The sequence below is a fragment of the Bison bison genome, unplaced genomic scaffold, assembly GCF_000754665.1.
Source record: "Bison bison bison isolate TAMUID 2011002044 unplaced genomic scaffold, Bison_UMD1.0 scf7180017864371, whole genome shotgun sequence".
In the NCBI taxonomy this organism is placed as follows: domain Eukaryota; kingdom Metazoa; phylum Chordata; class Mammalia; order Artiodactyla; family Bovidae; genus Bison; species Bison bison.
In genome coordinates this window covers 16,681,693-16,695,441 of record NW_011494943.1, presented here as the reverse complement: position 1 = coordinate 16,695,441, position 13,749 = coordinate 16,681,693, and the positions used below count along the sequence as shown (strand labels likewise).

Sequence of the window (13,749 nt, the reverse complement as noted above, 5' to 3'; positions counted from 1 at the left end):
AAGAGCAAGGTAAGAGGGCTCTCAGGGTAGAAGTTTAAGGATTGGATTTAAAGGGGTATAATGTCAAAAGAGGGCTTCCCTGGTGGCTCAGATGGTAAAGCGTCTGTCTGCAATGCTGGAGACCAGGGTTCGATCCCTGAGTCGGGAAGATCCCCTGGAGAAGGGGATGTCAAAAGGGGGCTTCCCACCTGGTGCAGTGTAAAGAATCTGCCTGCCAATGCAGGAGATTCAGGAGACATCAGTTTGATCCCTGGGTCTGGAAGATCCTTTGGAGGAGGAAATGGCAACCCACTGAAGTATTCTTGCCTGGAAAATTGCTTGGACAGAGGAGCCTGATGGGCTGTAGTCCATGGGATCACAAAGAGTCGGACACAATTGGGCAACTGAGCTTGCTCTCAACATCAAAAGATCAAGGTACCTACTAAGAAAAGGGAGTAGGCTGCATGAGAAAAATTTCCCTTATTTCACAGTTTTGCTTAGTGCTAAGTTTATCTAAAGATGTTGTAGACTCAATCCAGTCATTTTTCTATGCATCACCTAAGCAGCCCTTGCATAGCAGATTACTCTAAAAAGAAGGAATCCTTTCTGCTAAAGAGTTTTTAGTTTTACATACAAGGAAGAATAAGGTGTTACTTCTAAAGTACTAGATTACAGCTCAGTTGGTATGAGTTCTGGATAGAAACAAACCAATGAGGTAATGCCATAGTGATTCTCAATTTATTCTCTGTGTTAGAATCTAGTATCTTTTAATAAAAAACCTAGTATCTTTAAAAAATTCCAAATATCAGCTCAGTCTCCAAAATAATTAAATCACGATTTTGGGGGATTGGACGTAGGCATCAGAATTTTTTGAAGCTCTCAAGTGATTCCATTGTGCAGACAAGTTTGGGATCTAGTTTATCTCAGAATCATTCTTAGTCTACAAGATCCCAGAGCACAAAATAATTTTAGGATTGTCTTTGAAATGTAGATCTTCTTTGCATTACTTAAAGCAAAGTATGAAATTTCCAAAAGCTCTTCTTTTTCAAATTCATTTCAGGGTTATTTTATTGATCTCACTATTATATAGTTTATGGAGTATATATTTGTGTTACAAAAGTTCTTGACAGTTCAATAAGAAGAGGAGGGAAAGAGGCATAAACAGAGAAAACCAAGAAATAAGAAAGCAGAGTAATTGCTAAAAAGTAGTTAGAATCTAGCTTGGACTTTAAAGTACCATTTCTTATTGAAAGGAACCATTTCTTTGAAGAAATGTGTGATAGCAGGTCTGGGAAGGGAAGTGTACAGATGAGCTTGCAGCATCTTGTCTTCCAGAAATGAGGAAACTAACAAAGACTGCTAGCAGAGATGGATCAAGAGCCCACTTGAAAAGGCTCTCACCCCTTCCCAACCCACATTAGAAAATTAAAGCATCAATAAGGATAAAATTGCAGGGAATGAAAGTGAATTTAATATATTTAAATTAGTGTGTTCACAATGATATAAAAATCATTTTGTCATTGTTGAAGGTTCAGTTCAGTTCAGTTCAGTCATTCAGTCGTGTCTGACTCTTTTCGACCCCATGGACTGCACCATGCCAGGCCTCCCTGTCCATCACCAACTCCCGGAGTTTACCCAAACTCATGTCCATTGAGTCGATGATGCCATCCAACCATCTCATCCACTGTTGTCCCCTTCTCCTCCTGCCTTCAGTCTTTCCCAGCATCAGGGTCTTTTCAAATCAGTCAGTTTTTCTCATCAGGTGGCCAGGGTATTGGAGTTTCATCTTCAGCATCAGTCCTTCCAGTGAATACTCAGGACTGATCTTATTTAGGTTGGATCTCCTTGCAGTCCAAGGGACTCTCAAGAGTCTTCTCCAACACCATAGTTCAAAAGCATCAGTTCTTCGGCCCTCAGCTTTCTTTATAGTTCAACTCTCACATCCATACATGACTACTGGAAAAACTATAGCCTTAACTAGATGGACCTTTGTTGACAAAGTAATGTCTCTGGTTTTTAATCTTGAAGGTTACAGGTGAGCAAAGTCACTGTTATGGAAAGTGATAAATAAGGGAAAAGCAATGAATGATCTTGCCTTTCTGAACTGTACTAAAGGGTAAGCAAATAGTATGTGAGAGAAAGTTTGTGTTTATGGAAATATTTTAGCTAATGAGTGAAGAAGGAATGATATTAGATTTAGAATGTAACCATTTGCAGTCCCTGATGATTTACTGCAGATAGTTATTAATAACTAGCTGCTAATATCACAAATAGAGAGTCACTTGGACATTATATGCTTCCTGATGGGAAAATACCATCACCTATATAACCCCTTCCAACTACCCTCTAAAAAAGTAGAATGTTAATCACATCAGGTCTTTAAACTCCTACAATCTTGGCAATAAAATCAGCAAAATCTAGACTATGAAAAATCTATAAGACAAAAGGCAATAATGATGATAATGATAATAAAAGACATGGGGGAAGAACCAATAGGTGGAAAAAGATCTAAAAGACAAGTAAGCCAACTGTGATGTGGGGACCTTATTGAATCCCAATGTAAAGTGTTAAAAAATTTTGACACTTATGAGAAAATTGGAGATTTGAATACAGATTCAGGTGTATTTGATGCTATTAAGACATTATTGGGGATTTTTGGTTTCATAACTGTGTTTTAAATATGTTTTTAAAAGAAAAAACACCTGGAAGAAATGCATATAAAAATCCTATGGATGAAACAATATGATACTGGAATTTGTTTTAAAGTAATAAGAAATGAGAGCAGGGGATAAGACTATAGATGAAATAAGATTGTTCATTATTGAAGCTGAGTGATGGGTCATTACTGAAACCTGGGAAGATCATCACATTATTCTGTCTACTTTTGTCTGTGTTTGAAAATTTCCATAAGTAAATGACAAAAGAAGAAGAATCAAGAAAAAAATCAATTCAGAAATTACTCCAATTTTCTGTGCAATTTAGGTATGAAACATCAATATTCCTACTCGGAGAAGAAAAATCGTCTAATTTTTTAGGAGAAAAAAAAGGCAGGAGGAAGAAGAGTTTACAAGTACAATTGCATACTAAAAGAACTGAGGTAAATAAAGATTTGCAAATATTTTTTCTTTGCTTTCAAGTATTTTCTTTAGCCCTCAAATATTGCATTACATTTTAGTCCAAGTATTGAAATGTCATAATCTTAAATATTTCTTCTTCTTCCAGCTCCTTTACCCTATTCCTCCTGCACCTTCCCCTCTTTCTTCTCTTCCTCCCTTAAAAATATCAATAGAACATGAAGCCTTTTGAGATGAATATTAATTTTTCCCCTTCTTTATCCATCAGACCAGTATTTTTAATTATTATGCTCTCTGTTAACGTTTCTGCTGTTGTAGCAATGACTCTGGCATTCCTTGGCATTTGGCAGCATACATTCAATCTTGGCCTTCATGTTGCTCTTCATATGGCCTTCTCCCCTGTGTCTATAGTTCAAACTTTTCTCTTATAAGTACATCATTGTATATTTCATCTTGAGGTCTTTAACTTGAGATTACACTGTAAGATGATTTCTGCAGATAAGGTCACATTCACATTTTCCAGGGATTAGGATATAGACATCTCTTGGTGGGGTTATGTGACTTACTGCATTCACTGTATGATATATTTAAGGATATATTACTTTGTTTCGATATTTGTTTGCTTCCTGAGGCTGAGAAAATTTGGAAAACTCAGCAGTGGCCACAGGAATTTGGTGATGGAGAGGGAGGCCTGGCATGCTGTGGTCCATGGGGTCTCGAAGAGTCAGACACGACTGAGCGACTGAACTGAATGAACTGAGGATGAGAATATATGTCTTCAACTCTGGAAAATTTGAATCCATTATCTTTAGACTATTTTTCCCCCTCCAATCTCCTTATTTTGTTCTTCTGTATCTTCTATTAGATATATGTTAGACCTTATCATTTTGTTTTCTGTGTTTTTTAACATTGCTTCATATTTTTGATCTTTTTCTATTTTGTTCTGAGTAATTTCTCCCATCTACTTTGTTTACTTTTCTTTATAATCTGCAATTTAACCTATCTATTGAAATTTTAATGTCTATACATTTTACTTTTTGAAGTTTTATTTAGTTCTTAAAATTTGCCTTATATTATTTGCTTATGTCCCATAATTATTTCAGGATTGATATTTGGTAAACCTGGATATGAGGTAATTGGGGGATTGAAATCTTCTGTTTGTTGTTTTCTTTGATTCTCACTCATTAACTCATATTCCTGTCAGTCTTGTATGGTTTGAGAGTCTTCTCTGGATCCTGCATGGTCTTTAAAAGTCAGTGCTCTAGTGAATTCCTTGGAGGTCCAGTGGTTAGTAATTGGGCTTACACTGCAGTAGGCCTGAGATTCCAATCCTAATTGGGGAACTAAGATCCTGTAACCTGACCAACGCAGCCAAAAAAAAAAAAAAAAAAGTCAAGGCTCTAGGTTCCTTCCATAGAGCCATGTGAAATTGAAGACACCTAGAATTCAGTTCTTATTTTCTAAAGTGACATTTTTCTATCTACCTAAGCTGTTTACCATTTTTGAACTAGTTTATACATGCAGTGTTATTTTTATCAATGTTTATGGTAGTTTTCTTAACCATAAGAATAATTTAAAGCAAACTTACCTGTATTATTTAAATAACTGTGTTGATTCTTCACATTACTTTACTTATGTAGTCAAAACTTGTATATGTAGCCTAGAGATTGATAGTCTTGTCTTCACTATACCATAGATTTGCCATCTTTTGTAAAATAGATTACTATAAATTGACACAGTATTAATTATGAGATGATGTTGCATACTTAAGAAAAATGTGGCTTTGCCAAAGAATATGATGTATTTTATTAATTAAGTAGTTTATTTAAATTATTTAAAATTTTAGATTTTAAGGTTAAATAGTTTATTTAAATAGTTTATTTAAAATTTTAGATTTTAAGATTAAATAGTTTATTTAAAATTTTAGTATTATAAGCTGTAATTTAATTACAAGAGGTAATTTTATATTAGAAGTATAGTTAAGTGAGGAGCCTAGGTATGATTAATTATCTTTTAAGGGGTTTATTGTTCAAGAATGCCAGTTTACCAATGTGATCTGAGACACAGATATTCTTGCATTTGGCTCTAGGTTGCTCCTTTGTCTGTGAAGGAGAAGATGACTAGAAAAGAAAGCTCTTTATGCAAGTTGCCAAGTCAGTGCAGCATTCACAAGACTTTGTCACCTCTTGATAGATCTTCCTCAGTTATTCGGTATTTAAATCATTGTATTCTTTTTAAATGTTGGATTCAGATTTGGGATTTTTCTACAACATTCATTTCTCCCTTCTACAGAAAGTATGCCAAATGGTTTGTGCTAACCAAGACTGCTCTTAGGAAGGATGGTGTGGCACTAAGAGCCCTGCATGTGGAATTGAAAGACTTAGAGTTGAGTCCTGATCAACTTCACATGCTGGTTTAAACTCTTATAGAATTCACTTTGTATTTCTGGGCCTCAGTTTCTACATCTGTGTAAGAATCTTGTACTAGATAGACTCTTAACATTTTTTACAACACCAACATCCTGTGATTTCCATGTTATGGAATCAGATGAATCATCTTTTTAAGATGTTTTTATCAACAGGTTATGGGATCTGAAATTCTTTGACTGTTTAAAGATATTCTTATATATCTTATAATGTTGTTGTTGTTAAATCATGTCTGACTCTTTTGTGGCCCCATGGACTGTAGCCCACCAATCTCCTCTGTCCTTGGAATTTCCTAGGGAAGAATACTGGATTGGTTTGCCATTTCCTTCTCCAGGAGATCTTCCCCACCCAGGGATTGAACTTGCATCTCCTGTGTCACCTGCATTACAGGCAGATTCTTTACCTGCTGAGCCACCCAGGAAATCTTATAATAACTTTCTATAAATTTTGCTGTAAGTTGAATTCAGTTCAGTTCAGTCGCTCAGTCGTGTCCGACTCTTTGCGACCCCGTGAATCGCAGCACGCCAGGCCTCCCTGTCCATCACCAACTCCCGGAGTTCACTCAGACTCACATCCATCAAGTCAGTGATGCCATCCAACCATCTCATTCTCTGTTGTCCCCTTCTCCTCCTGCCCCCAATCCCTCCCAGCATCAGAGTCTTTTTCAATGAGTCAGCTCTTCACATGAGGTGGCCAAAGTACTGGAGTTTGGGAATAGGAAAAAGTGGACCACAGCCAAGAGATATTATATATTGACTAGGGTAAATCTGCTCCATAGAGATATACCTAAAAGAAATAAGTGAGAATTCTAGGGTGAAGAATATGTAATAACTGATAATCTCTTGGACAGTTTTTAAAGAAAGGTTTCTATGGAGTGTAAGAGACTGGAGTATTTCAGGCTAAATTTTAATGGCAAAATATTACATATCGCAAAGTGACATAAATGTTTTGTGGGGTTTTTGTTTTATTGCTTTTTGATATGGCTGTTTCTTTGACAGGAAAGATGAAAAACCTTCTAACCTTTACCAGACACTATATGATGAAGTACCTGAAGGACGCTTTTACTCAGAAGAATTAAGTGGTAATAATAGGTTTCAGAATTTTTTGAATAAATTTCCTGATTATATGTTCTGTGTTCTCAAAGAGACAATCTAGGTTTTTTCTTTCCAATTTTGATGGCTTTCTAAAGGGATGGGTTTTTTTGCTTGATAGTTTTTTTTTTTTCTTTCAGTATTTTGAGTATATCATCACATTCTCTCCTGGTCTGAAAAGTTTCTGTTGAAAAATTTGCCAATGGCCTTATGGGATTCTCTTGTCTCTTTTCTCTCCTTGCTTTCAAAGTTCTTTCTTTGTTCTTGACTTTTGACAATTTAATTATAAAATGTCTTTGTGTAACCTTATTTGGGTTCAAACTTTTTTGGGATCCTTTAGGCCTCTTGGATTTGATGTCCATTTATCTTCCTAAGTTTGGGATGTTTTCAGCCATTGTTGTTTTAAATATATTTTCTGTTTCTTTCTTTTTGTCTTCTCTTCCTGGAATTCCTGTAATGCAGATATTGTTTCTTCTGATTGTGTCCTATAAGTCCTATAGTATCTCTTTGCTCTTTTTTCCTTTTTTTGCCTGGGTAATTTTAAATGTTCTTTCTTTTAGATTCTTTCTTCTATGTGGTTCAGTTTGTTTTTAAAGCTATTTAATTTTCCCATTCAATTGGCTGTATTTTTCAGTTCTAGGATTTCTTTTTCTTTTCTTTTTTTTTTTTAATATTTTCTGTTTCTTTGTTGAGCTTCTTGTTTTTTGGCTGACACTTAATAGATTTCCATTTCTTTAGGGCCAGTTATTGAAACTTTATTAGTTTTCTTTGGTAGTGTCACGTTTATGTAATTTTTCATTATCTTTGATTCCTTATGTGGCATCTACATTTGAGTAAGTGACCTCCTTTTCCAGATATTACTGGTTTGCTTTAGCAGAGACAGTTTTTCACCAGTCAGCTTAGTTTCTATTTAGTTTCTGCCAGATGTGTTAACTGGCAATGTCCTTGGGAAGGTGGGTCTTGCTATCAGAGTCTATTTTGGGGCTAGGCCACTGCTCATGTTCTAAGATTGGGGAGGGGATGCACTGGTTGAGAACAGCTGGCTAGAACTTCTGGTTCGTCCCCTAAATGAAGCTATAGGAAAGGTTCTGTGTTGCCTGGGTTCTCTGGTCATTCAGGACTGGGTACTGTACTCAGTAGTAGGCAGGGCTATGAATTAACTTCTGAGTTTTGCAGGGCGGTAGAACTAGTCCTAAAGGAATGCACTGCTTATTGTTTGGAAATCCGAATCAGGCTATACTCAGTACTATACTATACTCAGTAGTAGGTACTATACTATACTATACTCAGTAGTAGGCAGGGCTATGAATTAACTTCTGAGTTTTGCAGGGCAATAGAACTGGTCCTAAAGGAATGCACTGCTTATTGTTTGGAAATCCGAATCAGGCTAGACAGCACTGAGTTTCCTAGTTAGATGCCCCAGTTTTGCTCCGTAGACAGGGAAAACCCTGGGCTGGGCTATCTGTTCAACTGTTACTGTAAAGAGGGCTATAGGATGGGTTATACAGCTCCCCGTGTGCTCTGGTTAAGTCCCCTGGTTAGGCAGGTTAAAGGCTGTGTTCAGCAGTGTGTTGTGACTATGAATTAGGTTCCTTGCTGAGCAAGGTACCATACAGACCCTAAGACCTGCAAGGTTTGTTTGGGTATCAAGTTGGGCAGATATATGCACCAAGTTCCCTGGTCTACTGATCTACCATCCTGTCTGCAGACAGGTAGGGCCAGCAGTGGGGTTCTCCACTCAAGTGCCATTGTAATTGGAGTTGCAAAATGGTGTATACAGATTCTCAGGAGTTATGGTTAGGTTTCTTGGTCAAATTGGACTGGAGGCTTTATTCAGTTTTTGATGGGGCTATAAATTATTTTCCTCCCTGGTTGGGACTGAAGGATAGGTCCCCAGGGCTGGCAAAGCTCTTCATTTGGGAATCAAATCAGACAGATCTCTGCACCAAACTCCCTGGACAGACAAGGCCACCATCTTAGCTTTGCAGATGCAGAGTTGCTGGTTGGGTTTTCTGATCAAATGCCAATGTAATAGAGACTTCAGGGTGGGCTACTGAGATTCCCAGGAGCTCTGTTTAGGATTCTTAGTTAATAGGATTGGAGTTTATATTCAATAGAACAGGCTCCAAGGCTGATAAGACTCTTGTTTGGGGAGTTAATCAGGTAGATCTGTGTACCCTGGCCAGATGCAGTTGCTGGCTTGTTTCTGCAAGCAGACAGACCCACTAGCCAGGCTATCTGCTCAAGTACTGCTGGACCAAGTCATTTCCCAGGTGTTCAGGCCAGGCTTCCTGGTCAGGCGGGGCCAGAAGCTCCATTCAGCAGTGCAATGGGCTGTGAATTACTTCCTCTATCTGGGTAAGCAGGAGAACCAGCTCCAAGGCTGGAAAGGCTTTTTGTTTGTGGTCTTGACTCAAGCAGACCTGTGCCCCAAGTTCCCTGGCTAAAGTAGGGCACTGACTTTTTCTGTGGATGATCAGTTCTGCTTGCTGGACTCTACATTCGAGGATTGCTGGGTTGCATAGCTTCCTGGGTGTTTTGGCCAGGCTTTCTGGTCAGGCAGAACCAAGAGCTACAACTTAGCATTGAATGGAGATGTGAATTAGCTCCCTTGTCTAGATGGAGTATTAGAACTGACCCCAAGTAGCTTTCCAGGTATTCTGGTCAGTCTTTCTTGAGAGGCAGGGCCACCTATCTTTAATGTCTTTAAAGACATCTTTGGTGTCCAAGTGGTTGATTAATGTAATACTAATACAATACTTTTTAAAACTAATTATTTTACTTCAATTTCTCTCACCAACCCTGATGTCCACAATTTGATCATTGTTATAATGTTGAAACCTCAGACTTTAATGTCTTGTTCTCTGTTCACAGTCTCTTATACTTGCAGTTGTTTTTATTTTACAATTTTATTTCATAGACTACCTCATTTGGTGCCCCTGTGAATATATGATTTCCAACCTGAGCTGCCTTTAGCACCAGTTGGTATTCCCTTTTGTTTTGATCAGATCCCTCTCCTGTTTCTTCCTGTACTTATTTCACATCTTCATTGCTCTCTTCAAATCCTATCACCTAGTCTTTCAATTTTAAGAGATGACATTGCTTTTTCATAGAGAGTTAATAAAGACTGTTTGGCAGAATCTTCCTGAACTCCTTGACTATAAACGAAATCCATAGCCTTCTGTATTGTCTCATTGAGAAAGAGTCGCTTTCACAAGACCAATCCTTTCACTTCTCTTTTTTTCAATTTTATTTTCTTCTGCTTCCTTAGAGATGATGCTCTGTCAGCTTTATACTCTTTCAGAGAAGCTTATTGAAAGAGCTGTTTTCATTAATTACTGTTTACTTCCTGTTATTGTTCAGTCGCCCAGTTGTGTCTGACTCTTTGCAACCCCATGGACTGCAGCACGCCAGGCCTCCCTGTCCTTCACCATCTCCCGAAGTTTGCCCAAGTTCATGTCCATGGCATTGGTTATTACTTCATCCAGGCTGAAGTAATGGAACTGGATGCCATAATGTTAGTTTTTTTAATATTTAGTTTTAAACCAACTCTTTCTCTCTCCTCCTTCACCCTCATCAAGAGGCTCTTTAGTTCCTCTTCGTTTTCTGCCATTGAGTGGTATTGTCTGCATATCTGAAGTTGTTGATGTTTCTCCTGCCTATCTTGATTACAGCTTGTAACTCATCCAGCCCGGCATTTCTCATGATGTACTTAGTGAAAGTGAAGTCGCTCAGTTGTGTCCGACTCTTAGTGACCCCATGGACTATAGCCCACCAGGCCTTCCATCCATGGGATTTTCCAGGCAAGAGTACTGAGAGTGGGGTGCCATTGCCTTCTCTGTTAACAGCAGCTAGGCATATTATATTTACTTGGAGCTGGTATACTTGGTGACAGCCTTAGTCCCCTCGGACACGGCGTGCTTGGCCAGCTCCCCAGGTAGCATCAAGTGCATGGCGGTCTGGATCTCCCTGGATGTGATAGTCGAGTGCTTGTTGTAATACACCAGGCACAATGCCTCGCCAGCAATGTGCTCGAAAATGTCGTTGACGAAGGAGTCCGTGATTCCCGTGGCCTTGGACGAGATGCCGATGTCTGGATGGACTTGCTTCAGCACCTTGTACACGTACACGGAGTAGCTCTCCTTGCGGCTGCTCTTGCGCTTCTTGCTGTCCTTCTTCTGGGCCTTGGTCACAGCTTTTTTAGAGCCCTTTTTAGGGGCAGGAGCAGACTTAGCCGGTTCAGGCATGTCTATAATGACAACACCCAACAACACAGAAAGATCTTGAAATGCCTATGATGTATTTAGCTTATAGTTAAATAAACAGCAGACAGCCCTGTCATAGTCCTTTCTCAGTTTGGAACCAGTTTGTTGTTCCATGTCCATTTCTGACTGTTGCTTCTTGACCTGCATACAGATTTATCAGGAGACAGATAAGATGGTCTGGTATTCCCATCTCTTTAAGAGCTTTCCACAGTTTGTTATGATCCACATAATCAAAGGCTTTAGCACCGTCAGTGATCAGAGGTAGATATTTTTCTGAAATTCCCTTGCTTTCTCTATGATGCAGCGAATGTTGGCAATTTGCTGTCTGGTTCGTCTGCCTTTTCTAAACTCAGCTTGGACATCTGAAAGTTCTTGGTTCACGTAATGCTGAAGCCTAGCATGCAAGATTTTAAGCATGATGTTACTAACCCAGGAGATGAGTGCAAATGTCCAAAGGTTTGAACATTCTTTAGTACTGCTTTAGTATTTACTTCCTGCTGCTGCTGCTGCTAAGTTGCTTCAGTCGTGTCCGACTCTGTGCGACCCCGTAGACGGCAGCCCACCAGGCTCTGCCGTCCCCGGGATTCTCCAGGCGAGAAGACTGGAGTGAGTTGCCATTTCCTTCTCCGATGCATGAAAGTGAAAAGTGAAAGTGAAGTCTCTCAGTCGTGTCCAACTCTTAGTGACCTTAGTGGACTGCAGCCTACCAGGCTCCTCCGCCTGTGAGATTTTCTAGGCAAGAGTACTGGAGTGGGTTGCCATTACTTCACTGAAATCTGGTTTCCACCTCAAATACTTTAGTGAAACTTCTATTAGTAAAGTCATTAGTGTCTTTTTAAAAGTCTTTTTCTGGTATTTATGACTGTTATCTGTTGCCTCTTTTTCTGAAAACAAGGTGAATTCAACCCAATTTAGTTCAGTAGACATTTTTTGAGAATCTGTTCTGAAGTAGATTCTGGGACTTGAAGAATGAAAAATCTTGCCCTCTATTAGCTGTTTAACTGAAGGATACTGACATGCAAGTAGTCAGAATAGCAAGAGCTTTGACTGATACACACACAAGTTATAAGGCAGCAGAGAAAGGTTTAACATGCCCAGGAAAAGTTGTGGAAGCCTTTGCTTATGTGAGCCTTGCATGAGTTTTCTGGTAGTTTCTGAGAATTCTTTAGAAACTCATAGGTTTAGAGGTCACTGGCTCCAGACATACCTAATTAAGAAATAAGACTGATGTTAAAGCAAAGAGTTGAAACACAAAGATTTGCTCCTCTGTTTTCTTTAGTGACTGTCCCCCACCTGCCCCTCAGCCCCGACCCCGAAGAGGATGGGGAGAATAAATGATTATTCCCTTGAATTAATTAACTGTTTTGTTATGTGTATTCAGCACTTCAGAAAGCCTGTAAAATTTTTAGTAAAATTCGAGGTGGTAAGATTTATGTGAATGATCTGCCAATGATCCATCGCGTCTTGAAGATCTCTATAAGTGACACAGAAATGCGAAAGGCACTGAAGACTATTGATATTGATGGTAAGTTTTTATGTTTTCATTATTAGTTTAGGGGTGTACAGTCATGGACATAAGTTATATGTTGTTTTTGGTTCAGTCACTCAGTCATGTCCAACTCTTTGCAACCCCATGGACTGCAGCACACCAGGCTTCCCTGTCTTTCACCATATCCCCAAGTTTGCTCAAACATGTCCATTGAGTCAGTGGTGCCATCCAACCATCTTGTCCTCTGTCATCCCCTTCTCCTTTTGCCTTCAATCTTTCCCAGCCTTAGGGTCTTTTCTAATGAGCCAGCTCTTCGTATCAGGTGGCCAAAGTATTGGAGCTTCAGCATCAGTCCTTCAAGGAATATTCATGACTGATTTCCTTTAGGATTGACTGGTTTGATCTCTTTGTAGTCCAAGGGACTCTCAAGAGTCTTCTCCAGCACTGCAATTCAAAGGCATAAATTCTTCAGCATTCAGCCTTCTTCTCAACTCTCACATCCATGCATGACTATTGGAAAAACCATAGCTTTGACTATATAGGCCTTTGTCAGCAATGTAATGTCTCTGCTTTTTAATACACTGTCTAGGTTTGCCATGGTCAGATTAATTACAAATGATAGAAAAGCTAAACTTTAAAATGTTATAGAAAACATCTGTGCACATTTACAATAATGATATTAAAAAATTGGGCCTCAGATACACATGACTGGATTGATTGATTGCTAGGTTGGGTTATGACATGCTGTCATCAACATTTGATCTTTTTAGACTTTTAATTTTTGCTAATTGCCTTAGTATGAAATGGCATGGGATAGGGAAAGTTTCTTAAGGCAAAAAATGTTTGAGATTAATATATTTGATATATTTAATTATATTAAAATTTGTTGCCTGGATTGGGAAGATCTCCTGGAGTAGGGCATGGCAACTCACTCCAATATTCTTGCTTGGAGAATCCCATGGACAGAGGAACCTGGTAGGCTACAGTCCATTGGATTGCAAAGAGTTGGATATGACTGAAGCAACTTAGCATGCATATTTAAAAAGATACCTGAAAGTGAAAAGACAGGTTACAAACTTGGGGATATTTGCAATTCACACAATTGACAAATGATTAGTTTACAAAATGTGTAAAGAATTCATACAAATCGATAACAAATAATGAAATAGAAAAGAGGGCAAAACACATGGACAAGTATTTCACATAAAATATAACACATATAGTCAATAATTATATATGAATAGGTTCAACATCACTCTTGTTTAAGGACATAAAAATAAAACCCTAATAAATTACACTTTAAGTAGCTAGAGAAATTGGATATGACTGGACTATTGAACAACAACAGAAACCTAGAAAAAAAATATATTTTTGCACTCAATATTTGATACTTGAATCAAAGAAGTAGATAATAGAGAAGGCCTT

General features: G+C 38.4%; 1 protein-coding gene across 1 annotated transcript in view; it reads left to right on the top strand.

Moving 5' to 3' along the window:
- The window catches only part of EFCAB13 (EF-hand calcium binding domain 13), a 175,963-nt gene that overhangs the window by 11,373 nt on the left and 150,841 nt on the right, over positions 1-13,749 (top strand). The window contains exons 3-6 of the mRNA XM_010856564.1: positions 2,962-3,076; positions 5,143-5,264; positions 6,478-6,560; positions 12,217-12,360. Of these exons, the coding sequence (XP_010854866.1) occupies positions 2,962-3,076; positions 5,143-5,264; positions 6,478-6,560; positions 12,217-12,360 (464 nt within the window). The remainder of the gene's footprint in view (positions 1-2,961; positions 3,077-5,142; positions 5,265-6,477; positions 6,561-12,216; positions 12,361-13,749) is intronic.